Source organism: Pecten maximus, chromosome 13, assembly GCF_902652985.1.
Source record: "Pecten maximus chromosome 13, xPecMax1.1, whole genome shotgun sequence".
In the NCBI taxonomy this organism is placed as follows: domain Eukaryota; kingdom Metazoa; phylum Mollusca; class Bivalvia; order Pectinida; family Pectinidae; genus Pecten; species Pecten maximus.
Window position 1 is genome coordinate 27,887,193 of NC_047027.1, and position 27,113 is coordinate 27,914,305.

General features: G+C 33.9%; 1 protein-coding gene across 1 annotated transcript; it reads left to right on the forward strand.

Moving 5' to 3' along the window:
• Positions 1 to 754: 754 nt before the first annotated feature.
• LOC117340603 (hemicentin-2-like) lies at positions 755 to 24,781 on the forward strand. The gene is made up of 15 exons (XM_033902367.1): positions 755 to 869; positions 9,695 to 10,063; positions 10,949 to 11,212; positions 12,823 to 13,077; positions 13,420 to 13,701; positions 15,592 to 15,918; positions 16,271 to 16,567; positions 17,569 to 17,679; positions 17,798 to 17,819; positions 17,984 to 18,045; positions 18,430 to 18,454; positions 18,911 to 18,987; positions 19,568 to 19,595; positions 19,807 to 19,877; positions 20,112 to 24,781. Exons 1-15 carry the CDS (start codon positions 773 to 775, stop codon positions 20,159 to 20,161), a joined length of 2,337 nt encoding a protein of 778 aa, XP_033758258.1. The 5' UTR covers positions 755 to 772; the 3' UTR covers positions 20,162 to 24,781.
• Positions 24,782 to 27,113: the final 2,332 nt, after the last annotated feature.

Sequence of the window (27,113 nt, forward strand, 5' to 3'; positions counted from 1 at the left end):
TCTGTTGAACATTTTCATTGCATTTTCTCAGAAAATTCTTACCTTTGGTCCCTAATTATGATTTTTCGACAGATTGAAAATTTGAATAATAAATTGTTGATATTAACATATTGTTATCCCTAATTTAGCCCTCCATCAACATGTGTTTGGCTCTTCGAATGACTCTATGGACTATTGTCCGTCTTCCTTCCTACCGACATCTGTCAGGTATGATTGTTTTTATGTATGATTGGAAACATGCTATAAAACAATGGTGTGGAAGTGGTAAAGAATATGTAGACTGATCCGTTTATTTTGTAAAACCACGTATTGGTTTGTCCCGATACGAGATTGCCAAAGACAATAGTTATCACATTTTCTAGCTCAAAAAACACCGTATATTTGATTCGATAAGTGGTACGTATTTTTTAACAAAACCGAATGCCATAATTATTTTGGATAATTAAATGGACAGTAATTATGATACCAGAAATGAATTATGTGATCTATGTTCAAGTTACTGTCGGAGTGGGTCAGTCTGGTTTGTACGGACGGAGCATGCTTTGTTGTTTTGTTCAGGAGGTAGAGCCGAGGATCATCACGCTTGAGACTCAGGTTCGATTCGTGTCAGGGCACTCTTGGGGAATGTAGAATTTCTCCCTGTATTAAATGCACTGTGAGAAGGGATAACACTACAGTTCTATTTATAACTGGCTATACATTTGTATGTATACATGTGTGTCACAAACCAGGAAGTTTACTAACGGTATGATTTTATAAAGTTTAAATAGACATGGACAGAAGTATGTTTGGTGTCAAACTACCAAAACAATCAGAGTATAACGAACTTTACATATTCATCGTTGTAGGGATACTCATCTCGTCGACAGGTAGGGCTTGGACTGTTGGACTTTGTGTCTGTACTGTTGGTTAAATGTCTTATTGGGCATTCATTAATTCATGCTATAATTGTCCATAATATCCATCGCAATACGTCATACGTACATGTTTCTGTGATCAGAGCAGAATGACCCGTCGCGATAAACTTTACAATGAATATTCATGAATGACGAACTCAATTATCTAAATATAGAGTACACGTTTATTATAGTCTATATTACAACCTCTCCTGTGTTAATTAAATGTTTGGTATCAACTATAAAGATATAAGGAATGACAATAAAATAAACCCCAGATACATGTAGCCAACAACGTATAAACCTCCGTGGCTTCTACGCAACTGCATAGAAAATTAACTGATAACAGGAGATTATATTATTCGGAAGGCATACTATAAAACATGGTATGGTCTAATCTGTTTGCAATGCTATGGTCCTATATTTTGGTCTGGTTTGGTTTAAAAGATAAAATTTCTTTATTTGTGACTGGATATCAAATTCATCAGTGAATATCAAAGCATCTATATTATGGAGAATTTATCAATTAATCACTTAACTTAATATCTGTATAGGTAAAACTATCTAATTGGTAAGTCCATGCTGCAATTTTCAAAATGTATTGCAGATACCTTCTGATGTACATAGGGTAACAACAACAGCAACACGCAAGTAGTCTTTATACGTAACACCAATCCAATTAATGCTGACATATTTGATTTTACTTAGGCCGAGGGATATTACGACCATTGATCAATTTATAACTTAAACATGATAAAGTTTTACCGCCATCCACAAATCAATATTAATATCCGGTGACTAAAAATATTCAAAATTTGGGACCGAGCCAACGAGAACAGACCAGACCAAAACTTGGGACCAGACCAATGAGATCAGATCAAGTCTAAATTTCGAACAAGGACAGTGATACCAGAGTAAAATTTGTGACTAGACCAATTATATCAGACCTAAATTTGAGACCTCGCCATACCAGGCTTATGTGACCAGATATATTTATAAATATACATAATTTAAGTTTGAACAATGATTGACGAATGAATTTCCTACGTGAGGACACTGTTACTAACTGTACTTTTTCTATCTTGTTCTCATCAATAAGCAAACTGAATCTGAAAAAAAATATTTTGTGCCATAAAGTATATCATTAAATGAAAAGTTTTTTGTGGTATTTGAAAAAAAGAACTATTAGCCGACATAATAAAATTGATGTTGCTGTCAAACTAACTAACCAGATTTATAAAGTTACAACCAAATTTTTAGAGAAATAATCACTGGTCACAAGTAGATATAATATCTTAATAATAAACTTAACAAAATTAATTCACACTCATGATCAGATAAAAAAAAACAAAACATGTTGACAGGATCTTTTGAAATCACTATACCCAATTGTGCTTTTAAGAGATCCAAAAAGGATGACCAAAGGGATTGTACATGACAACATTCCCATAATAAATGAATCAATGTTTCTCTCCCATCCCCACAAAAAGAACATCTTTCTGTTTCAATCAACTTACATTGCATTAATTTTGTATTAGTATATACTATTCTGTGAAGAATTTTAAATTGAAAGTTATGAAGTTTTGTGTCATCAGTTATGTATCTTGGAATTAAATAAAACTTACTCCAAGATTTCTTGGAAATGTTGACATGTAAAATTTCCTGCCATGTTTCCTGACTTCTCTTTGGTACCTCTGTTACTGTTTTTACTAAACATTTATAAAAATATTTTGTTACCTTTTCATGTTTCTTCAAGTACTCTATAAATATGCATTGCTTGGCTTCAATCCGCTCATTTCTTCGGAAAAGTATAAGTTTCCATGACTTTGGAATTGCATTCAAAACACCATAATATTCAATAAAATTAATTTGCAAATTAAATTTCTCACAAAAGTATTGATGTGTTAAGAAACTGTTGTTTTCAACAAGATCACCGATAAAGAAAATATCCTTTTCACACCAATGTTTATAAATAAAGATCTTGTTGTCAATTTTTATAAAGTTATTAAACCATATTGGCTGAGAGGCCACATCTTCAGGGGTTGTGGGGAGATCATCACCATTTAGTTCAGCCCACACATTAAAAATCTCACTCCAGAAAATATTTAATGATTTAGAAATTTTTAAAGACCTTCCCTCTTCATTTTAAAAACTTTATCTCCTCCATATGGTTCAATTTTATCTAGAATCAGTGTTTTCCAAGGAGAAGAATTCATAGGGTCAAGTAATTTTTTGATCCAGCACATTTTTAAAGCATGGCAAAAAGAAATTATATGAGGCACCCGTAGTCCTCCCTCATTATAATCACCATACATTACATTTCGCTTAACTTTATCAATTTTGTCATTCCATAAAAACTGGAAGAAGCATTTTTGTAACTCTAACAAACATTCATTTGTTGGATCTGGTAAAACAGTGAACGTTTTTTCCAATGTATGTAAGATTTCTAGAAGACCAATTATTCAATAATTTTTTGACAGCAATTAACTTTTGTCTGAAGTTATCTTCAAAAATATTTTCTGCTTGGAAGTTGTAAGTTATACCTAATAGTTTAAATTTCCCCTGGTGATTCCAGCTTAATTTTCTGTCTGGAAGAAGTTCTTCTCCACAACCCCGTTTTGCCCCAATCTATATTGCTTGTGTTTTTTCCATATTTATCTTAAGCCCAGATACTTTACCAAAGTCATCTAAAATTTTAAGAACATTGTTTAAAGAATTTGGATCGTCCGATAATGTAAAAGAAGTATCGTCCGCAAATTGATTAATCAAGAATTCTGAATTTTTAACTTTGATACCATTTATATTAGGATCAATTTTAATTGCTGAACTTAAAATTTCCACACAAAGAATAAAAAGATAAGGACTGATAGGATCACCTTGTCTAACTCCACGGCATACCTAAAAAAAAAGTAGAACAGTGTCCATTGTTCAATACACAACATGAATTATCATTATAAAAAGTGTTTATCCATTGCAAAATAGAAGGACCAAAACCATAAAATGAAAGTGTTTTTAAGATAAAATTAGACTCTAGGGAATCAAAAGCTTTCTCAAAGTCTATAAGCAACAGTAATCCTGGGATATTTTCTTATTCAGTAGCATCTATTAAGTCAGAAATTAACCTAGTGCATTCACCAATGTATCTACCTTTAAGGAATCCTTTTTGTGTTTCACTTATAACACTATTTAAAACTGTTTTGATTCTATTGGAAATAATTGAAGACACAATTTTATAATCAACATTGAGTAAAGTAATAGGCCTCCAATTTTTTACATACAATTTAGATTTACCCTCTTTTGGAATGCATGTAATCATGCCTTGACGTTGAGTTATTGATAAAATTCCTTCATCATAGGATTGATTAAGTGAATTAATTAAAAACCTATTTATATCTAACCAAAACAAATTGTAAAATTCTGTAGTAAAACTATCTATTCCAGAAGACTTATTATTATTCATACTTTTTCTCGATTTAAGACATTCCTGGTTATTAATTTTTCCTTCTAATTGACTACTTTGCTCTTGTGTTAATGTTTTTATAAAAGGATTTTCAACATCAAAAAATGCATCACAAATTAAATTATCATTTACATGTGAACTGGTGTAAAGGGTTTTGTAAAAAATTATCTGTTCTTCTAAAATCTCTTGAATGTCAGTTATTTCCTCACCAGTTTCTGGTATTAGTTTTGGAATCAATTTTTCCTGGTAATGTTGTTTTTCTAAATTACAAAAAAAATTGAGCTCCGCTCACCTTCTACTTTCCACTTTGATTTTGCTCTCAAAATAATTCCCTTCAGTGTACTTTCTCTTAATAACATTGACTCATTTTCCACTATTTCAATTTCCTTCAAGTCTCTATCTTTTTGTTGTTGTAATTTTTTTAGTTTTGATTCTAGTTCATTTTCTATTTTATCCCTTTCTCTTTTTTTAAAAGTCGAGTAGGCAATTGTTTTCCCTCTAATCATTAATTTTAGTGTTTCCCATAGCAGTTTATCACTAACTGAAAAAGTAATCAGGTTTATATCTTCCCCATCTGGATTAGTAGCATAACTATTTATAGCATCACTAATACATTTTTTAACAACATTAACATACTCAATATCATTCAATAAACTATTATTAAATTTCCATGTACCTTTTCCCCTCGGTTGATCAATAAGTTTTATAGTTACAAAAATTGGAGAGTGGTCTGATCTATAGCTTGCACCAATATCATATTTATTAACAAGGGTATAAATCAGTTGAAATTAAAAAATAGTCAAGCCTAGCCTGTTTTTTTTATGAGGACCATGCCATGTATATAAAGTCTTACTTGGATTTTGCTCCCTCCATATATCTACTAGATCAAATTTTTCCATTATAGATAAAATTTCCTTACGATTAGATTCATTATTTTTATTGGCATAATTTTTTAGTGTCTGTTATATAATTTTGTGGTGCATTCCAGTCCCCGCCTAAAATCACTGATGTATTTTGACGTAGCTGTATTTGATTTGATAAAAACTGATAAAATTCAATATTTGTTTCATTTGGACCATAAACTGCTACAAGAGTAAGATTTCTGTTGCTTATAGAAATGTTGATATCTTATATTAAAAGATTACTTGCTTGATCATTAGATGTTGACAATAGTGTATAGCCAAATGTATTATTAAAAAGAATTGCAACACCTCTACTGTTTGAGGTATAAGAATTAAACCAAGCTTCATATCCCCATTCAAATTTCCATTGGCCTTCTACTTCCTTCTTTGAATGAGTATCAATTTTTTTTTGCATTGAAAGATACGAAATATCTTTACAAATCTGATCATGAAAATGATGACACTTTTGACCTCCAACAATTCAGCTCTACATGTATATGATTGTGCATATTTTGAAAGTATTATTTGTATTAAGAATTTGTCATCAATCGTTTTTCAAACACAAACTGTGTATGGTGTGATGCAGTTGTCGCTGCTGGAAAACTGTAGTGGAATCTGACTTTTCAGACACTGAATCAATGTGTCTGATATGACAGTGTGACGATAAAGTCTGTGTCAGATATGACAGTGTGACGATAAAGTCAGTGTCAGATATGACAGTGTGACGATAAAGTCAGTTACGGATATGACAGTGTGTCGGTAAAGTCAGTGTCAAATATGACAGTGTATCGCTCAAGTCAGTGTCGGATATGACATTGTGTCAGTAAAGTCAGTGTCGGATACAACAAGGTGTCGGTAAAGTCAGTGTCAGATATGACAGTGTGTCAGTAAAGTCAGTGTCGGATATGACAGTGTGTAAGTAAGTCAGTGTCAGATATGACAGTGTGTTGGTAAAGTCAGTGTTAGATATGACAGTGTGTCGGTAAAGTTAGTGTCAGATATAACAAGGTGTCGGTAAAGTCAGTGTCAGATATGACATTGTGTCAGTAAAGTCAGTGTCGGATACAACAAGGTGTCGGTAAAGTCAGTGTCAGATATGACAGTGTGTCGGTAAAGTCAGTGTCAGATATGACAGTGTGACGATAAAGTAAGTGTCAGATATGACAGTGTGGCGATCAAGTCAGTGTCAGATATGACAGTGTGTCGGTAAAGTCAGTGTCGGATAAGACAATGTGTCGGTAAAGTCAGTGTCAGATATGACAGTGTGTCGGTAAAGTCAGTGTCAGATATGACAGTGTGACGATAAAGTCAGTGCCAGATATGACAGTGTGACGATAAAGTAAGTGTCAGATATGACAGTGTGTCGTTAAAGTCAGTGTCCGATATGACAAGGAGCCGGTAAAGGCAGTGTCGGATATGACAGTGTGTCGGTAACGTCAGTGTCAGATATGACAGTGTGTCGGTAAAGTCAGTGTCAGATATGACAGTGTGTCAGTAAAGTCAGTGTCAGATATGACAGTGTGTCGATAAAGTCAGTGTCAGATATGACAGTGTGACGATAAAGTAAGTGTCAGATATGACAGTGTGACGATAAAGTCAGTGTCCGATATGACAGTGTGTCGGTAAAGTCAGGGTCCGATATGACAGTGTGTCGGTAAAGTCAGTGTCAGATATGACAGTGTGTCGGTAAAGTCAGTGTCGGATAAGACAATGTGTCGGTAAAGTCAGTGTCAGATATGACAGTGTGTCGGTAAAGTCAGTGTCAGATATAATAAGGAGCCGGTAAAGTCAGTGTCGGATATGACAGTGTGTCGGTAAAGTCAGTGTCAGATATGACAGTGTGTCAGTAAAGTCAGTGTCGGATATGACAGTGTGTAAGTAAGTCAGTGTCAGATATGACAGTGTGTCGGTAAAGTCAGTGTCAGATATGACAGTGTGTCAGTAAAGTCAGTGTCGGATATGACAGTGTGTAAGTAAGTCAGTGTCAGATATGACAAGGTGTCGGTAAAGTCAGTGTCAGATATGACATTGTGTCAGTAAAGTCAGTGTCGGATACAACAAGGTGTCGGTAAAGTCAGTGTCAGATATGACAGTGTGTCGGTAAAGTCAGTGTCAGATATGACAGTGTGACGATAAAGTAAGTGTCAGATATGACAGTGTGGCGATCAAGTCAGTGTCAGATATGACAGTGTGTCGGTAAAGTCAGTGTCGGATAAGACAATGTGTCGGTAAAGTCAGTGTCAGATATGACAGTGTGTCGGTAAAGTCAGTGTCAGATATGACAGTGTGACGATAAAGTCAGTGCCAGATATGACAGTGTGACGATAAAGTAAGTGTCAGATATGACAGTGTGTCGTTAAAGTCAGTGTCCGATATGACAAGGAGCCGGTAAAGGCAGTGTCGGATATGACAGAGTGTCGGTAACGTCAGTGTCAGATATGACAGTGTGTCGGTAAAGTCAGTGTCAGATATGACAGTGTGTCAGTAAAGTCAGTGTCAGATATGACAGTGTGTCGATAAAGTCAGTGTCAGATATGACAGTGTGACGATAAAGTAAGTGTCAGATATGACAGTGTGACGATAAAGTCAGTGTCCGATATGACAGTGTGTCGGTAAAGTCAGGGTCCGATATGACAGTGTGTCGGTAAAGTCAGTGTCAGATATGACAGTGTGTCGGTAAAGTCAGTGTCGGATAAGACAATGTGTCGGTAAAGTCAGTGTCAGATATGACAGTGTGTCGGTAAAGTCAGTGTCAGATATAATAAGGAGCCGGTAAAGTCAGTGTCGGATATGACAGTGTGTCGGTAAAGTCAGTGTCAGATATGACAGTGTGTCGGTAAAGTCAGTGTCAGATATGACAGTGTGTCGGTGAAGTCAGTGTCAGGTATGACAGTGTGTCAGTAAAGTCAGTGTCAGATATGACAGCGTGTCAGTAAAGTCAGTGTCAGGTATGACAGTGTGTCAGTAAAGTCAGTGACAGATATGACAGTGTGTCAGTAAAGTCAGTGTCAGATATGACAGTGTATCGGTTAAGTCAGTGTCGGATATGACAGCGTGTCGGTCAAGTCAGTGTCGGATATCAGTGTGTGTGGGTAAAGTCAGTGTCAGATATGACAGTATGTCGGTAAAGTCAGTGTCAGATATGACAGTGTGTCGGTAAAGTCAGTGTCAGATATAATAAGGAGCCGGTAAAGTCAGTGTCGGATATGACAGTGTGTCGGTAAAGTCAGTGTCAGATATGACAGTGTGTCGGTAAAGTCAGTGTCAGATATGACAGTGTGTCGGTAAAGTCAGTGTCAGGTATGACAGTGTGTCAGTAAAGTCAGTGTCAGATATGACAGCGTGTCAGTAAAGTCAGTGTCAGGTATGACAGTGTGTCAGTAAAGTCAGTGTCATATATGACAGTTTGTCGGTAAAGTCAGTGTCAGATATGACAGTGTATCGGTAAAGTCAGTGTCAGATATGACAGTGTGTCAGTAAAGTCAGTGTCAGATATGACAGTGTATCGGTCAAGTCAGTGTCGGATATGACAGCGTGTCGGTCAAGTCAGTGTCGGATATCAGTGTGTGTGGGTAAAGTCAGTGTCAGATATGACAGTATGTCGGTCAAGTCAGTGTCTGATATGACAGTGTGTTAGTAAAGTTAGTGTTCGATATGACAGTGTGTCGGTAAAGGCATTGTCGGCAATGACAGAGGAGCACATCGCCGTTCTTATATATAAATGTATATGGTCGGCTACAACAGCACATCGTCGAAGTCAGTTGTCGGTATGGCCAGATTTTACTGTAATGTAATATTAAAACTTATATCTACACCCAATTACGTTACTTAATGCAGTTATTTTTCAGTGACCAACGGACATTTGTTTGGTATGTTTAGAAAATATGACCTCAAATTTAAATTCATTTTATTTTTTTCACATACGGATACGATGTGTAGAGAAAAAAAATAGAATATAACATATACAATTAAAGTAGTATTCGTAGTTGATACAAAACACTGATTCACAACAAAACATTTTTATTTTTATCAAGGAGGACAGATCATTTTATTGATTATTCTGACAGTGTGTAAACGATGTATAGAGAAAAATACATTTACTATATAATATATACAATTAAAGTAGTGTTCGTAGTTGATACAAAGCACTGATTCACAACAAAATATTTTTGTTTTATTTCAATGAGGACATATCATTTTATTGATTATTCCGATAAAAGAATACATTTTCATTTGTGTTTTAACATTAGTTATATTCTTTAGTTTGTTAAACTTAATAATATTTGGTTTGACCAATAGTAAATACTGAATTTAATGACCAATTTGTTGACTACTACAATGTGCCGAGACTAGACCAGACCATGCTTTATAATCTGCCATATCAGTAAATGAAACAGCGGTACAATCGCATTAAAAGTATTCAATTTTATATTCAGATGCCGTTACCCTGACGGGGTCGTCTGAGTACGCTTTCCCTGGGACTGAGTTTACACTGACGTGTGATGTACCAGATGAGGCCACTCTTGTCCAGTTTTACCGCCGTCCTAACGTCACTACTACAGTAGGTGGTATACAAGTAGGTGGTGACCTATGTTACAACATCAAAGTCACCCGACCCGTCCTCTGTACACCGGATGTATGTTCCTGTGTAACGTCAGGAGAAACCCTTGGTACAGTGTTCCGGTGGATCATACAGCCACAGACGGGAGACCATGGATCTGTGTGGTACTGTAGACGTAACAACCTTAACCTACCTAACGGTAACCAACAACTGGACAGTGATGATTATACTCTCAACGTGGGAGGTAGGTGTTAAATATGACTGTTAACAGATATAATCACACTATTAGATGATTTTTTAACAGTATTTTATTTAGTTTTGTATATTATTAGGATAAATGAAAATATTCAGAACCAACTTAAAAATGAGTGTTTATTTTTTTTAATAACAATATGAATTTTATCACTGGCATGGTCCGGTTTTGGATGGTCAAGAATTGATAAAACCAGAAGTTTGTAGAGATGAAAGAAAGTTTGGACAAAAAACAAATACCTAACGGTTACAAAAAAAATATCTGAATTGTTGGGTTAACATATGTAGCTGATCGTCTACCTTGTTAGTCAAATTGAGACAAGTGCAGACTAACTAAATAATTATAATTACTTGTTTCAACACGACATGGAGGACTATGTGTATTGCTCAGTTCAGCTTAGTTTAAACTTTTGATATGCTTTAAATATTTTTCACTATATATTTGTGATTTTGATACCCGGGAATCCTTGTTTACGAAAATATGAATTTCACCGAGAGTTTTAGTTTTGGTAGTGCTTCACTGCTTATCAAGTAATAAGTATATGTCTGATGAATACTTGATATGGTGTCTTATAGAATTGCCCAGGATCCATTAGAAGGTATGTCCTCCATCCGTACGATTTTGTAGCGGCGGTACGTACAGCTATATGTCATGGTTATATATCGTCACCTGGTTCAGTGTAAATGTGTTCCGTTTATATAACAAAGTTTGTCTATTGCACAGCTTGTCCTGGAAGTTATATAGCCCTATCACCGCTGGATACTACCTACATCAATACTATTTTTTGTCAACAGTCGATATGAAAAATTTGTAAGCATCAATCACTGTCAGGACATCATCTTTGCTTATCTCATCTGTTATACCTCAAATTTGTAGACGGCCCCGGTACCTCCATAGTGCTGTCCCCGCCAGTCACTACCTACACCAGGACAGAGGGGGACACGTTACCGGACATCACCTGTACAGCAGACTGTAGACCTGGTTGTACCTTTGTCTGGACACGACCGGACAACACCAACTTTACTGTCTCACCTGTGTTGTCACTGGGACAACTGGACCAATCAGAACACGGGACGTACAGATGTACTGCTAGGAATATTGTCGGGGAGTCGACTTTAATAACCAGTGTTACTGTACAGTGTAAGTAAATGGGAATGTTGTCGGGGAGTCGACTATAATAACAAGTGTTACTGTACAGTGTAAGTACTAAAGTATATTTTTGTTTATATTTGATTAAAGGAATTCAAACTATCTGATTTATAATTATATATTTTTGATTTACAATCCTGCCTTGAATGATATTGGTGTTAATCATAAGTCTACACATGTCAATGAACATCTACTATAATCGGAACTATACAGGACGAAAATCTTATAGCAAAAATGATGTACAGAAACTACTTTTCAAAACTGATTGGAAACTCTTTGGGATCCTTCATAATCAACAGTCCTCTTATTCTACTTCAGGTTACAGTGTCGCTATACGACTGATTTTACTGTACTATGTGGTAATAGGGAGTTTAAAAAGACAGTTTTGTAGAGAAATCCACCTGTAAAAATTTAACATATTTAGTACTTACAAGTAAAAATACAAGGATTGAAACTCTTTTTATGAATCAATAATCAAAACAAATTTGGCGCTTATGAATTGAATGGAAAACATTTTATAAATACGTAAGAAAGAAAACAGAATCTTGAGTATTGATATGTAAATGGTTTTGAATATGTAGACTGATCTGTAATCTTTAAAAACTACATATGGTAATACTAATTTGGAAAAAAACCCAAACAAACAACAAAAAACTGTTAACTTTTTAAACTTTCTATAAGATGAAGTGGTAGGTGTTTTTATGGATTCAAGTGAAGAACAAAGATATCTCCAGAAAATGTTTTAAATTTTCAGAGTTTTGTAATTTTGTTTTAAACAAATCCATCATCCTTAAACAATCGAATTCGACCTTCGATCTGATGACGCTGACCATTACATAAATTACGTTATTCTGACATTATCGCATTCATTATATAATAACAAATATTTAATGCGTTATAGTGGTTCATTGTAAACATAATAACTATTGACCGAGTGATCATTACCATTTCTCAATCAAAATTATCCCTCCCAAATTCGCTACATTGACATGCAAAATTAAATTTATTACATTTACAACTATCTGAACAACTCAACCACAGCTTGTTTCGATATTTAATGTTTCGTGACGTTAATTTTTCTTATTTCAGATATGTAAAGTTTATCTTTTGATGGAAATATTTGATGAAATTATTTTTCGCGTTTACCTATCATTCACAATTGTGGGATCTTTACAAATAATGAATTTCAACAGCTGCCAGGCCAATATTAACACATGGTATCATTTAAATCTACGACAAATTAAGTTCAGCTATATTGATATGAATACTTCCAGATTTTCTAGTTAAGTTGAGTATACTGGGACTTAAATTTCCATTCGGATACATACGTTTTCTTGCAATCATTAGAAATTGACACTGTAGTGTTAATTGTTTCCAAAACAAATCCAAATATAATTGGTGCTCTAATAAATTAATATGTTCTGTCAAATATTAAATTATTCTATAGTAATGATGGTATTTCAACACCAAAACGAACTCGGTTCAAGCAAGATGTTGTTTTGCTCAATTAATATGTGTTTTAAAGAGATTAAAAAGTTAAAAGCAGACAATCGTAAATGTTAACAAATTAATAAATACAAAACTGAGTTTAAATTTCACAGATGGACCTGGAGACAGTGTTGTGTTTGATCCACCACAAGACAGTGTAGATATTATTGAGAATCAGACCATCTCAGATGTCAGGTGTTCCGCTGACTGTAGACCAACGTGTATCTACACCTGGTCTAGATCAGGTACAGATTACACAAACCCACTGAGTCTGTCTGTGGCCACGAGGACCACCGCTGGACAATACACGTGTACAGCCAGAAACACTGTCAGCCAGGGAACAAAGACTTGGAACCTTATTGTCAGATGTAAGATGCATGAATTTTCGTTGAGGGTTATAAACAAAATCATATAATAAAAAAACTCTACAGTGACGTTTATTTTTTATGATTTTTTGTAAGACATTCTGCAATTTAATTTTCTCAAGTCTATCTAACTTAAGGTTCTAATTATGTATCATCTGCATGCAAAACATCTATTCACGTTAATTTGTCTTCCCTTCTTCGATGACATATGTTTCTGTTTATCGTGTATGGTTGACGACCTTCCTTGTTTTTGTGTACATTGCATGGTTAGTATAAATAGGTATTTTTGACAGTTTGATTACGTTGACATTTAATGTATAGAGAAACATCATGTCTGTATTTCAGTCCCACCACGAATTCTCAGTCTAGATTACACTGACGGTGATTCTGACGTGACAGAAAATGGACCTAAGTCACTAGTGTGTTCTGTTGAGAGTTTCCCTCCGTCCACAATACAGTGGTTCTATAAAGCCAACAACACACTTCTACTGACCACCCCAGATGTCCTGGAGAGTACCTACACCTTGACTAACGCTGACTGTCTGGACACCGGACTCTACACCTGTTCTGTCAGAAACAGTGTCTCTACCACAGCAATCACCAGGGATATACCGGTCAACGTTCTGTGTAAGTTTTCGTTTTATACCTATGTATCGTTTTATAGCACAAAATAAATTGTGATTTAATTGGTTCATTTCACATCCCGACGAGTATTGGAAGGGCTAGGGCATTGGCTTTGTCTATCCATCTGTCCGGAATTTTTATATCCGGAGATCTCCTATATTTTTTCAACGGATCTGTTTGATGTTTGATATATTCAACATCATGATATGCATTTGTGTTTCATGGAGTGGGTCATCTTTATGATTCCTATGATATGATCTTACTTAAGCTATTTCCCTTCGTTTATTTCTGTATTGATTGATCTTTTTAGTATATACTCTCCCAAATTTTTCAACCATTATCTTTTAAAGTCTGTACATTTTGCTATTTCATGGAAGTTTTCTTAATCATATATAATGATTTTGTATTTCCCTTCGACATCCTGTGCCTATAGTTGTCATTGTAGTTCAAATGTAATGTGGAATGCTTTACCAATGTAAATTTGTTATACTACAATGTGATATCTAAGGACTGATTGTCAAATTTGTTGCTCTTTGGACTGATGAAGAGACGTGAACGTCGTGTAAATGAAGTGAACAGCTAAGCAGTTCATGTACCAAATAATATCTAGTATCCATTTCTAGACAGCTATCTGAGCTATCGACAGTAGTTGCTATCGGGACTATCAGTGTTCTGACAGATCATGTGATTATAAACTGTCTGCACTAAAACTGGCATTTTTATTGTGTTGATATACTTGTATAACAATTTTACACAATTTACAAAATGAAAATGTATTCAAGTCTCTGGCGTTACAAAGCTAGATCGACAATGCAATTTCCAAATGAGCTTTATTGATATTATCCTAATGCGGAAACCTTACTTACTTATCACCTGGATTATATGCTACATGTGAAGTTTGGAGAATCTTGTTTTATCATGTAATTCTTAATAGTAAAAAATCCTTACTAATTAGTTCACTTTTTGACTTGTGATTTGATATATACTTATTTTCAGTGATTCAAGCGATGCATATCGTAAAAAGATAGGCATTTCCTGATCTGTTTAAAAACAGGAAAAACATCATCTAAACCAATTCAAACTGATATATATAGAGGTTACACAACGACTGGTTTTTGGATATGGAATTTATTTCACACGAGTAAGTTATTTCTTAAAAGTTACAAAAGACACAAGCTTTAGAGAGTGTCTTTTGCAACTTTTAAAAAAATACTTACGAGTGTGAAATACATTCCATATCCAACAATCACGAGTCGTGTAACCTGTTTCTACCATTATAATATCGGCTTGAATCAAAGCCAAAGGAAAACGTGGCCAAGTATAATTTCGCGTATACAAATAAAGTGTACCGGTTACGTCCGGGACCCGGTGATGTGACGTTATTCGATTATTGATGACGTCAATAACAACTGAAGCTTGGGTCAAAGTTCGAATTCTTGACCAATCAAAAGAGGTATATGACATATATTTATCCAACAGTCGGCACATTTATAAAATGGCTTGAGAGTGGAATAACACGGCGTATTGTGGTAGAAATCAATATATACGTATACAATCGAATTCGTTCATAGCAAAGGTATAAAGACAGGTAAAAGGAACTAGTTATCGATATGACCAATATTGGTACATACCTCGCGAGAAGGTATGGCTTTATAACTAACGTAATACATACGAGATATATTTTGATATCAAACACACAACATGTGTCGCTTATCGTGAAATGTTCGTATATCAAAATTACTAACTTAAAATACATTTGTTTCGCGATATGCTAATTCCATTAGTCCTATCAAAAGTATAGATACTCCTTTCATTCAGAGGTCCATTGCAGACATAGTTTCCGACAAGAATGAATATTTACCTGTAACATGTATTTATATATTTGTGTTGTAGGTGAACCACGTCGAGTCGCGAGAACTGAAACTGACCAAAAGTATAATTTAGAAACAGGTGATATTTTAGTCATGAATGCATTGTTCTTCTCGAATCCGGAGCCAACTTTTTCTTGGTCCTTCCAAGCATCACCGGACACAGTTGTTACACATTTAGTCGACGGAACAGACAATTTTGCTATCCGTAATACCTTTGTGATGATGAACCTGTCTGCCGTATCGGTTGGGACACGTACAGATATACGGGAGACCTGGTATGGAGTCTACAGTGTAACGGCGACGAACAGTCAGGGCAGTAACACGTTCAGTTTTATAGTGGAAGGAAAAGGTAAATAATAATTATCATTTTTCGATTTTACGTTTCTGATCTTAATATATTCTCTCAGTAGTGTTATTGTACCCGTGTATATTACACGATGCATAATTGGTGTCATTATTACATATGAATATGGAAAATATATCCATAACAATATGATATATTACCTACGAGGAGACTTTCAATGCGTATAAATCAACGATATATTTATATAAACGATATGGTTGATATTGTGTTATCACATGTATTTCTTCAACACTATTTTAAATGAACTGTTTTTATTTTTGAAGAAATATCTCGATGTATTAATGGCTAAAGTAATGACGTGACTTTGGAATAACTATATCTTGTTTTAATACTGTAGACATGCCGAAACTACCGAAGAGTTTATCAGTCAGCTGTGGAAATCCCCATTCCGTCGAAGTGATGTGGACAAATGGTGGAAACTCCGAGTACTTTCGTGTTTTATACAGCACAGACAACTTCCTACAGTCAGTTATAGATCCAGCGACGATCTTCAAGCAGGTGGACGGAAATGACGTGTACAGTGTTACTATCGGCAAACTAGATGGGGGACTGCTGTACTTCTTTAAGGTTGTAGCATACAATTCACACGGTAACATCACATCACTTGAGTCTTCAGGATGTAGAGTTCAAGAAGGTACTATGTTGCACTCATCAAGATTCGTATCACTTCAAATGTTTATCGTGTATATTTTAACATTCATCATTATAGTCTGCAATACATAGTGATCAGGTAATAGTACTAAGTCGTCATATTGAGATGATATTATGCCATTAACTGTTTACATATAATGATAAAGTAATGACATTACCTGTTCATAATGTAATGATAAAAGAATTAACTGTTAACATTGTAATGGTGACGAATTGCCATTAGCTGTTTACATTTTGATGATAAGGTTATGACATTAACTGTTTACATTGTTATGATACGGTAATGACATTAACTGTTTACATTATAATGATAAGGCAATGGCATTAACTGTTTACATTGTAATGTTGAGGTTATGACATTAACTGTTTACATTGTAATGATAAGGTTATGATATTAACTGTTTACATTGTAATGATAATGTAATGACATTAACTGATTACATTATATGTTAAGGTAATGGCATTAACTGTTTACATTGTTATGATACGGTTATGACATTAACTGTTTACATTGTAATGATAAGGTAATGACATTAACTGTTTACATTGTAATGATAAAGTAATGACATTAACTGTTTACATTGTAATGATAAGGTTATGACATTAACTGTTTACATTGTAATGACAAGGTTATGACTTTTTAACTGTTTACATTGTAATGATAAGGTTATGATATTAACTGTTTACATTGTAATGATAATGTAATGACATTAACTGATTACATTATATGTTAAGGTAATGGCATTAACTGTTTACATTGTTATGATACGGTAATGACATTCACTGTTTACATTGTAATGATAAGGCAATGACATTAACTGTTTACATTGTAATGATAAGGTAATGACATTTACTGTTTACATTGTAATGATAAGGTTATGACATTAACTGATATTTTTCTATTAATACATTAAGTTTGAATTACTGTTTAATTGCATGGATTATCTTACATAAAAGTTTACAGGACGTGTTTTCTCCATTTAGATACATGTATGTCCTATAGCCCTAACAGCCTTTACGTGACGGGAGTTGTACTGACGTGTATAGGCGGCCTAATGATCATGGTAACTTTGGGACTTGGAATCTTCATCACTCGTACGTATATATTTTGATTATAACAATCCGTTAGCTCTTCCTTTTATCTCGTTATGGCTATTTTTTAGTGAAATATTTTGCGTCCTTATGAAAATTATTAACTCTGTTTGTTTCACAGGAAAAGGGCGTCTGCCATTTCGGTAAGTAAGCATCCGATTCGAAATTCCGTGGTAATTTATCAAGATGTATTATAATTTCATGTGTCTGCATGTTCATGAATTACACGTTCATATAGGTATGTGCAGATATAGATATACACAGGGTCATATGCTGTTAATAAATTTGAATACTATTTTCTTTACAGTTCAAGCAAATTTCAGCAATGCAAGAACCGGGGATTCGATAAAGTGCAATTTTCAGGGCGAGGTATTTAGATAGAATGGTAGAAAAAGAAATAATACATTTTCATAAAATCCATCAGAAAAAAAAAGAAGAGAAAAACACTATTGTTCCTATAAACTGTTTGTTTCATTAAATATTTAAGTGTTCTATTCTGCTCATGAGGTGAAATAGGTGACTATATACAAACTTCGCAAAAACTAAAGCAGTTACTTCAAAGTTACTAGTTTTATGAACATGTTTGAACCAAATTGAACGTATAGGAACTTTTTTCATAGATCGTTGCGTTGTTAGAATACTGACGATAGGAAACCGTTGCATGGACTTTGTTAGTACTTGTTTTGTAATTAAACATGTTGTCCTTATAACTATAAATGTGTGATTAGGTTATTCTCGTTTCTCATTCAATAGCAACGAGTACGCAAGAAGGCGAAAGGTAAACATTTTATAAAGTATTTGAAATAGGACATAACTGACAGCTTCATCGTGGGTTATTTGTATGTAAAGCTAATCCATCAATCACCAGTTTCTTTGTGGGTTAATTGTACGCAAAGCTAAGCCACCAATTTCAATTATTTACGTTGTTTAGAAAAAAGCATATATATATGTAATAGGGATTCTCTAACACAAAAAAGGGCGTGTGCATTGTGTGTTACTATTCCTCATTTACATTTCCACAAACACAACTTCCCTCATTGACATTTAAATTGATGACGACACTCATATTTCACTTTACTCAAAATATACATTGACATGGCATGATTAACTGAAGCTAAGGGATGTTCGATGGATATTTTCTTTTATTATGTCCTGCATGTTTTTCAATGTTAACTTCTTCCCAAAGAAATAAACATGTTGTGTCGGAATATATTGATATTTTTACTACACACAGATCGTACCAGGAACTTGATACAAGCCAGGTAGCCAAAGCCTCTGTATATTCTGAAATAAGAACACAAGAAATTGGAGGTAAAATAAACTTTGTTAATTTTCATCTTTGTTTCCGCACATTCCTAGGATAACGCACGCGCAATGTGTTTAATTTCTGGTCGAGCTCGCGCGAATGTTCCCGACATACTGGTTACTTATCTACGCTTCTTAAGATATATTCCCCCGACCGGACGTTTGGTATAAAAAAAAACGCCATTATGTTTGTGTGAAACAAATGCTCAAGTAATATTTTATGTTGTCTATGAAGCAGGGGAAGCTTACTAGAAACCTGGAGTTATTCTCCTTAATAGGTCTCTATGTAAATCTATATTGTTCTTATTTCGTCATTCTTCTATCAATTTTGAGAAAGAATTTTGATTCCCCTTTGATGTCAGTATTTTCTTTTGTTTTGAAACTGGCTCCGAGTTAGATGCAGTTCCCATTTTTTTAAAACCAGAAGTGAACTGGTGTTATACACTTCAGTAATTAAATCGTTTAAAAGATTATGTTTCACACAAGTTTAAAGTAGTAAGGGATTCAAAATAGTTTATTTTTGTATTCGTCGTGTTTAAATGTACCGTAATTGATCTCATTTTTTTCTTGAATAATGTACCTGTAGGTGAGAATGATGATGAAGCCAATCAGAGGTAAGTTTAACTACATTTAGTATTGTAAAATGGTTTTACGACCGCTTTGATACCGATTTCATCATTTTTCTAGTAAGCATTACAAGTGAAAATTGCTGATTACAGCTTTTGATATAAAATAACAATCTTTTTCTAAATTTAGTGGACACTTTTCTCCGACAATATGAAACAATTTTCTTTATTTTCTAACAAGATTTTCTCTCTTTTTCAGCAGTAACTACGAGTCGTTGGAAGGACGGTCCAAACCAAACGTCTATGAGGAGCTACAAACCGCTTCATCTGGTAAGATGTTACAATCGATTAAAATTGTTATATTGCAAATATACGTTACTTAAAATAGAACATAAAATCATGATATCAAAACTGCATTGGCGGTACATTTTCCTTTCTTAGAAACAACTACTATTGCTTATTTCGATGAATTACAACTTTGAAACCAACCTGAAAAAAATGTAAGTAAAAGAAAAAAAACTACCAACATGTCATAATCAAGGATTAATGTTATCTTTTTTTCAGGTAGCAGCGGTTTATACACTAATACCACAATAGCAAAGGGCACTGCTTAACATGACGTATAAAACGTCATTGAGAAGATTTACTATGCTTGCTGGGAATGTACACAGGCACAAACGCAAAAGATGTAATGAGAAGCCGATAATCTCCTAGGCATTGATTTGTTTTTATTTGACGCAAGAGTTTGATGTTGTCATTTTGCGAGTCACTGCGACCAGGAAACACATTTCCGCTTATTTCAGTATACTTCATAATCCCGGGATCGTTTGTGTTATGTTAGATCGGAAATGTACAGGAAGTATGTAAATGAGCTAAAGGCGTGCAACTGAAGTTAGTTTGTAGATGAATAATTTTAAATGCCCATGCATCAAAGTTACCAGCAAAGCACCTTTAAAAAGAAATTGAGATACGTAACTAGTCTCATGGATATTCATATAAAATTTTGCTGATTTCTCATAAACTTATGTCTTATATTATCCTAAATTAATCAATGCATGTGTGCAATATATCTCGATTGTGATTATAACAATTCAAGCAAGATATAAAGGAATGTTTTATCCTGACATCTGACATTTAAAATTTACGAAGGTTTACTTAGAGAAACATGTCATCGGTAATGCAGCGTCAATAACTGATTAATTGTAAACGGATTTTAAGACATAAAGATGTGTAGAACTTCTTTGTGACATCATATTTACGTTACTAGCGAATAAAGCGCCACACGACAGGTTTCCCTGCGCAGATTCCTTACCTATTGTATTCCTGTAACACACAAAGAGATTTTAGAAGACTTTTTCTTCACTACTGTTTGCGAAAAATAACTAAAGATATAGAAAAGTCCACACTATTTACATACAGAGTTGCTGCAGTAGCGTAAAATGTAGGGTTTTACCTGATTTCATATATCAAATACCATTGTGCTGAGGTTTCTATGACTGCCAAGTTTATGTAATTGATACCTGATTCACATCCAAAATCATAGTTTGTATAACAGACTTCAGTGATGTACAATTCGAGACGCATTAGAAGGATTAACTTACATTTATATATTGTATGGAATATATTATATATATATTTCTTTTAAACTTCATCATTCGAACATAACTTGCTCTCCAACACAGGATGATATTTTCATGATATCTGTTTTCTTATATTAATTTTATTGTTTAAAGTTTAATATTATATACTTGTACTCAACCATTTTTTTTCTCAAACATCCACAAATCTTAATAATATCATACATTTTTATTTCTGTTTCCTATTACATATATAAAGTTCAAGTTAATGGCTTAAAAATGATATCTGTTCAAACCATAATTATCACAATCATTTCTTTTCACATAATCTCACAACTTGCATTTTTAGCATAACAATGTAAAACAATACCCTACTCATCTTGTGAACTGATCAGACATCATAGAAACATAGTATACAGTTTTTGAAAGTTGTATAAATGCCATGTTGTTAAGAGATAGTATTTGTTTACTTCATCTATAAAGGCTTTATGAGTCATATTGTTTATGTGTAACAACTCGTGATTATGACTAAAGAAAGACAACTCTTACGAAACGATAACCTTAAGGTCACAGGTCAAACAGCTTGTAAACGACATGTGATGTTATGTATTACTTAATATCTATGGCGAATACACTTTCATGTTTCTTTAGTAAAATGCGTCCTTTTTAATACGGTGTTGTTGAGTCATCTTCCAATCAAAGAACCATTAGTTTGTTGGTGTAGACTATATTAATTATGTAGAAGTGTCAACTTGAATGATTTACCTTCTCCCAGTTTTAAAAACACGTTTTGATATAATAATTCTTATTTTTGCTGCACTTTACATTGTGTTTTTTTTTAGTAAAGTGTGTATCAATACTTTTTCTGTTTGCGAGGTATAACCTCTATTATTTCCAATAATTATGTTCTCGCAGTTTAAAAAATCGTTTTCGTATAATCGTCACAATAGATTAAAATTCCTATATTGCTTATATACGTTACTTAAAATAGAACATGGAATCATGATATCAAAACTTCACTAGCGGTCCGTTTTACTTTCTTAGAAATAACTGCGATTGTTTATTTCTATGATTAACAATTTTGAGACCAATCCGAAACAATGTAATTAAAAGAAAAAAACTAGCAAAAACGTCATAATCTAGGATAAGTGTTTTTCAGGTAGCAGCGGATTATACACTAAGACCACAATTATGTCTTTTTTCTGATTTCCTATTACATATACAAAATATAAGTTGATGGCTTAAAAATGATATATGCTCAAAGCGTATCACAACCATTTCTTTTTACATAGTTGTCACAACTTGTATTTTTAACATTACAATGTAAAACTTTCAAACATTATACCCAAAGAGATAGTTTTTGCTGCTTCATCTATAAAGCTTAAAACGTTTGTGTTTTGAACACTTACATGTTATGCATAATTTAATATTTACATCCCGTAAACCACAGAGTTGACGAACTTAAGGTACATGAACACACTTCTAACATAAAATATCCGTTCAGGTTTATTTTACCTGTAAACACATGGCTTCTTACGAAGCGACTACGGTAATCACACCTGGTCGTACATGCCCAGGGCTATTGAGACAACACTCTCAGTGAATCCTATTGTAGCACTGTCGTGCTTGACCGCAGACACCTTACTGGCTTCCAAACAGGTCATTTAATGAAACTGGAACACGTTGTTATGTAAGATTCCATTGAAAATGTATACTGTACCCGCAATGGACCCCAGGTAACCTTGCAGTTTTTCAAATCAAGGACATACTATCAGTGTATTTCACCTATACATTACCCAATATTAGCAAATCCAATGGCAAAGATTATTTCCTTTCAAAAAAATCCAGAGCCATATCTGGAACTAGCATCATTATAAAAATAAAACAAGTTGTTTATCAATTTGTCTGACAGATACTGCTATCAATATTTTACCTGCGTATTGATTATAAATACCTAAAAATCATTGACACATGTACAGACCCCTCTGAAGTGGTCCGTTGTTACATAGAGTAGGTGAGTTTGCAACACTGAAGTTTAAAATCTAAAATATATTTTTTTAGAATTCAAGCATAGGAGTACCTTTGTTAATGTCATATGGTTATCCATGGAAAGGTATAATTTCGTACCTGTTGCCTGTTTTGAGATGTATTTTTTAAAAGTTAAGAGTTGGTAGGCCTTTGTGAATACAAAGTGTTCCAATTTCAAAAGAAACACAAGTAAAACCATAGCTAATCTCGCAAACACACCGGTGTTTGTACAAACTATTTCAATAGCAAATAATATTTACTGGAAGTCTGGTCATGAACCTTAAATCACTATACGAGGATATTGACTGTGGAACATAACACTTGATTATGACTAAAGAGAGACAACTCTTACGAACCGTTTAACCTTAAAGGTCAAAGGTCAAACATCTTGTAAACGGCTTCTTGTTAAGATATTTCATTCATTGCTTTATTTCTATGGCAAATAGAGTCCATGTTTCTTTAGTAAAATACGTCTTTGTTTTAAAGATATGCTGATGAGTGTCGAGGTTAACTTAGTATAAGTTACAGTCCCATCAAAGAACCATTAGTTTGTTGGTGTGGACTATAATATGTAGAAATGCCAACTTGAATGATTTACCGTCTCTGTCGCCAATGCACACCTTTTAATTATTTTCCATATGTTTCCCAGTTTTAAAAACAATCACGTTTTAATATAACTATTCTTATTTGGCATAGCTGTATAATATTCGTTTGGCCCCGGAATTGACGCGACAGGTTTCGTTACTGGTCAAGATGAAATATGTGATTTGTCAATGCAGATATACATTTTAAAACGAAACAAAGTTAAGATTGAATACAAGCTGGATAAGTGGATGTATCTTTTCAAATGGCACATTTGAACATCCTGATTCAAATGCAGTTTTTTTTTATCACTAAAAATGATTCAAACTGTTATAATTTTGTTATCCATACTGAAACGCATTAATTAAATATTTATTTCACCAGTAGTTTTACATTATAACCACCAGCCTTAAAACTATGCCGTTGATCTTTTTAAAGAAATTTCTTGTTTTTGCTTTGCTTTCTGTTAGTAGTTTTGCAAGGAAAATATGACAATATTTATTAAGATTAGTTTGTTCTATAAAAATATGTATATTTTGGAAATCAAGTTTTACGATATTACAGAATGATTGTTACCGGTGTGTAATATCGTTTCCCTTTGGTTTTATAACCATGTAATCATTTTGTTTAATTATAGATAACTCGGATGTCAAATTATACTTTTGCCTTGGACTTTAGTAAGTGTATCTAGGGATATACATGTATTATTTGGTTCATCCAATCAATCATAGTTTTACCATATTTAGTTACTTGTTTCCAAGAGTTGGTAAATCTTGATACTTCACTCGTAAAATATAGTGCATATACTTATGAGTAAGATTTAGTTAACTATCAGGAGAAAACAAATATCGGTCAAGTAATTTTTTCAGGTATTATTAAGAAAGATATACATAAAATGAAACGTGTAAGGATAAACATTCTGTTTAATGCAATTACAAACGATTGTTTCTGATTTATTCAAATACAACTAAATACGTTTCATGATGTATATTGTCATTTTTATTCACAAAACGAAATTCATTGTATATTAAAGATATTTTCCTCGCATCTTTTATCTTCTTGTTATCTGTCAATTTAACATGAACAATGATATTTATACCTGATAGAATTGATGTATATGTCTAAATGTAGATATTAACGTATGGTTGACCTTGGTGTATTTAAAACAATTGAGCAGTTATCTCTCTTATCTCGGTTACAACAAACCAGCTGCAGTGTTTTGACTATGGTGGTATTCAAGGACGCTAAACAAACCATGCTGATGCTTTAGGAGCGAAAAATCCACCTACTCGTCAGTCATTTCCCGCTTTGTAAATGTTAACATATTAGTTAAAATAAATGTTTTGTGGGAGTGCTTTTAACAGTCTTCATTATCAACCATAATAAATACTATTGTTAACAACATAGCTATTTGAATTACGTGTGTTTGTGATGTGTAAGTCCCTTAAAGCCCAATATTTACAGTTTAATTCATGTTAACTACATGTATACCCTCTGTTTGTAACGACAGGTACGCCGATCATGTTTGTCTCTGTACAATACTTTCACCAAGCATTGTCAGTCGATCATTTTCACATCGAACTTTGTGTCGATCCCAATTCAGAAACAAATTTTGTTTAAAAAATGGTCCATCACTAATTGTGTTTGAAGTACCAATGGTATAAATATATCGACTTCTTAAAAGAAAAATCTTTTAAAACGTTATCAACCAAAACATCAAGGGGTGGATGTACTAAAATTCATAATGGCGGCCATGCCGACGACCCTCAACTTGATTCGGCGTTTTTTATCAGAAAGATATATAAATATATCCTTATGCTCGACACCTGAGGACCGCAGTATCTCATTTCCTCCATATGTTGTCCGTATCTAAATTAATATATGACACAAAATTGATGTTTGTTTCCATTAAAAAACAAAACAAACTACAACATGTTTTATGACACCCTAATCATCTGATATTGGAACTTAATTAACGATTTGTAAAGCATCAGATTATTCCCATATGCATAGCAACAAGGTACTATCAAAATATTACGCATGTATATCTGTTTGCAAATGTTTAAATATACATAGTCTGCACATTGTTGTATTTCAAATTTAAGAAACACAGGAAAATTCAGGACTTACATTATACATATACTTTTTTATCTATATTTTATATTCATGCTATAATGTGAAGAACAAATACAAAAAAAAATAAAGTTTGAATCGAAGATGCTTGATTTACATTCTGAATCCCTAAAATAGTGTATTCTTCTTCAGTCAATCTGAGGCCAGAGGATACCCATGTTCAATTATAATTTAATGTCTGAAGTTCAATTGTAAATAAACTAATTAGTAACGACTTCTTTACACGTATTTATGTGGCGCGGTGTTATCTTCCTCCCGCCAAGGATGTTGACTAAGACTGTCGGACATTTTTGTGAGACTGACCTGTTATCACTATCTATTATAAATAGGACACCGTTAAACATACAATTCATCGTAACATGGATCACGCATATTTTGCAACGGGTTGGGAGAACGTAACAGTTTCCGATACCACGACAGATCTAGACTAGCAGGTTGTTTACCAGGTCACAATCTGGACAAGCCTGTATGACGTCAAAACGAATCCTGGTGACATCAACAAAAGATCACGTGACAAAAAACATGAGAAGAAAAACTTACTTGGGTCAAAGTTCAAAGTCTCAACTAGATTCATATATATATATAATAGAACTCGGATAACTCGAATACCCCGCTTAACTCGAAGTACCTCGCCGGTCCCGGCCGAATTCTCTCTTTATCTTAGTAAAAAAAACTCGGAAAATTCGAATTCGGATAACTCGAAAAACTCGGATAATACGAAGTAAAAATTTGGTCCCAACAATAAAAATCCTACTTGAAATGTTCGAATAACTCGAAGTATCATTTTTGAGTCTAAAAAAGATCGTTGGTAAACACCGACATTTTTTCAACATCAAATTTCCGGTTGTTATCGGCACTTCAAACCTACCGATTATTATATGCTACTAAAAGCTCTCAATAAATTAATTAAGCACATTCTCTGTGGAATCGTATAATAACAACTTTCGGTGATTAAAAGTACTGATTAATCATACACCAAGCAATTTCCTTAGGCGGTCGCCGAAAATAACACACACTACAGTCAACTCACCTACCCGCTCGCTCAAGCGGAACTAATCTCTGACACGCTACGCAGTTAGAATCACAACCTGGGGTCGGTACTCGGCTAATGTTTTTACAGGTGAAGAAATAAAACAGTTGCCGCGTCCTATTAAATCGTTCAATGACTGAAACAATAGCGTAATTACTGCTGAGGTGTTCAGAGTAATTCTGCATTGAGGAGATGTCATATGTCATTTAGACATAA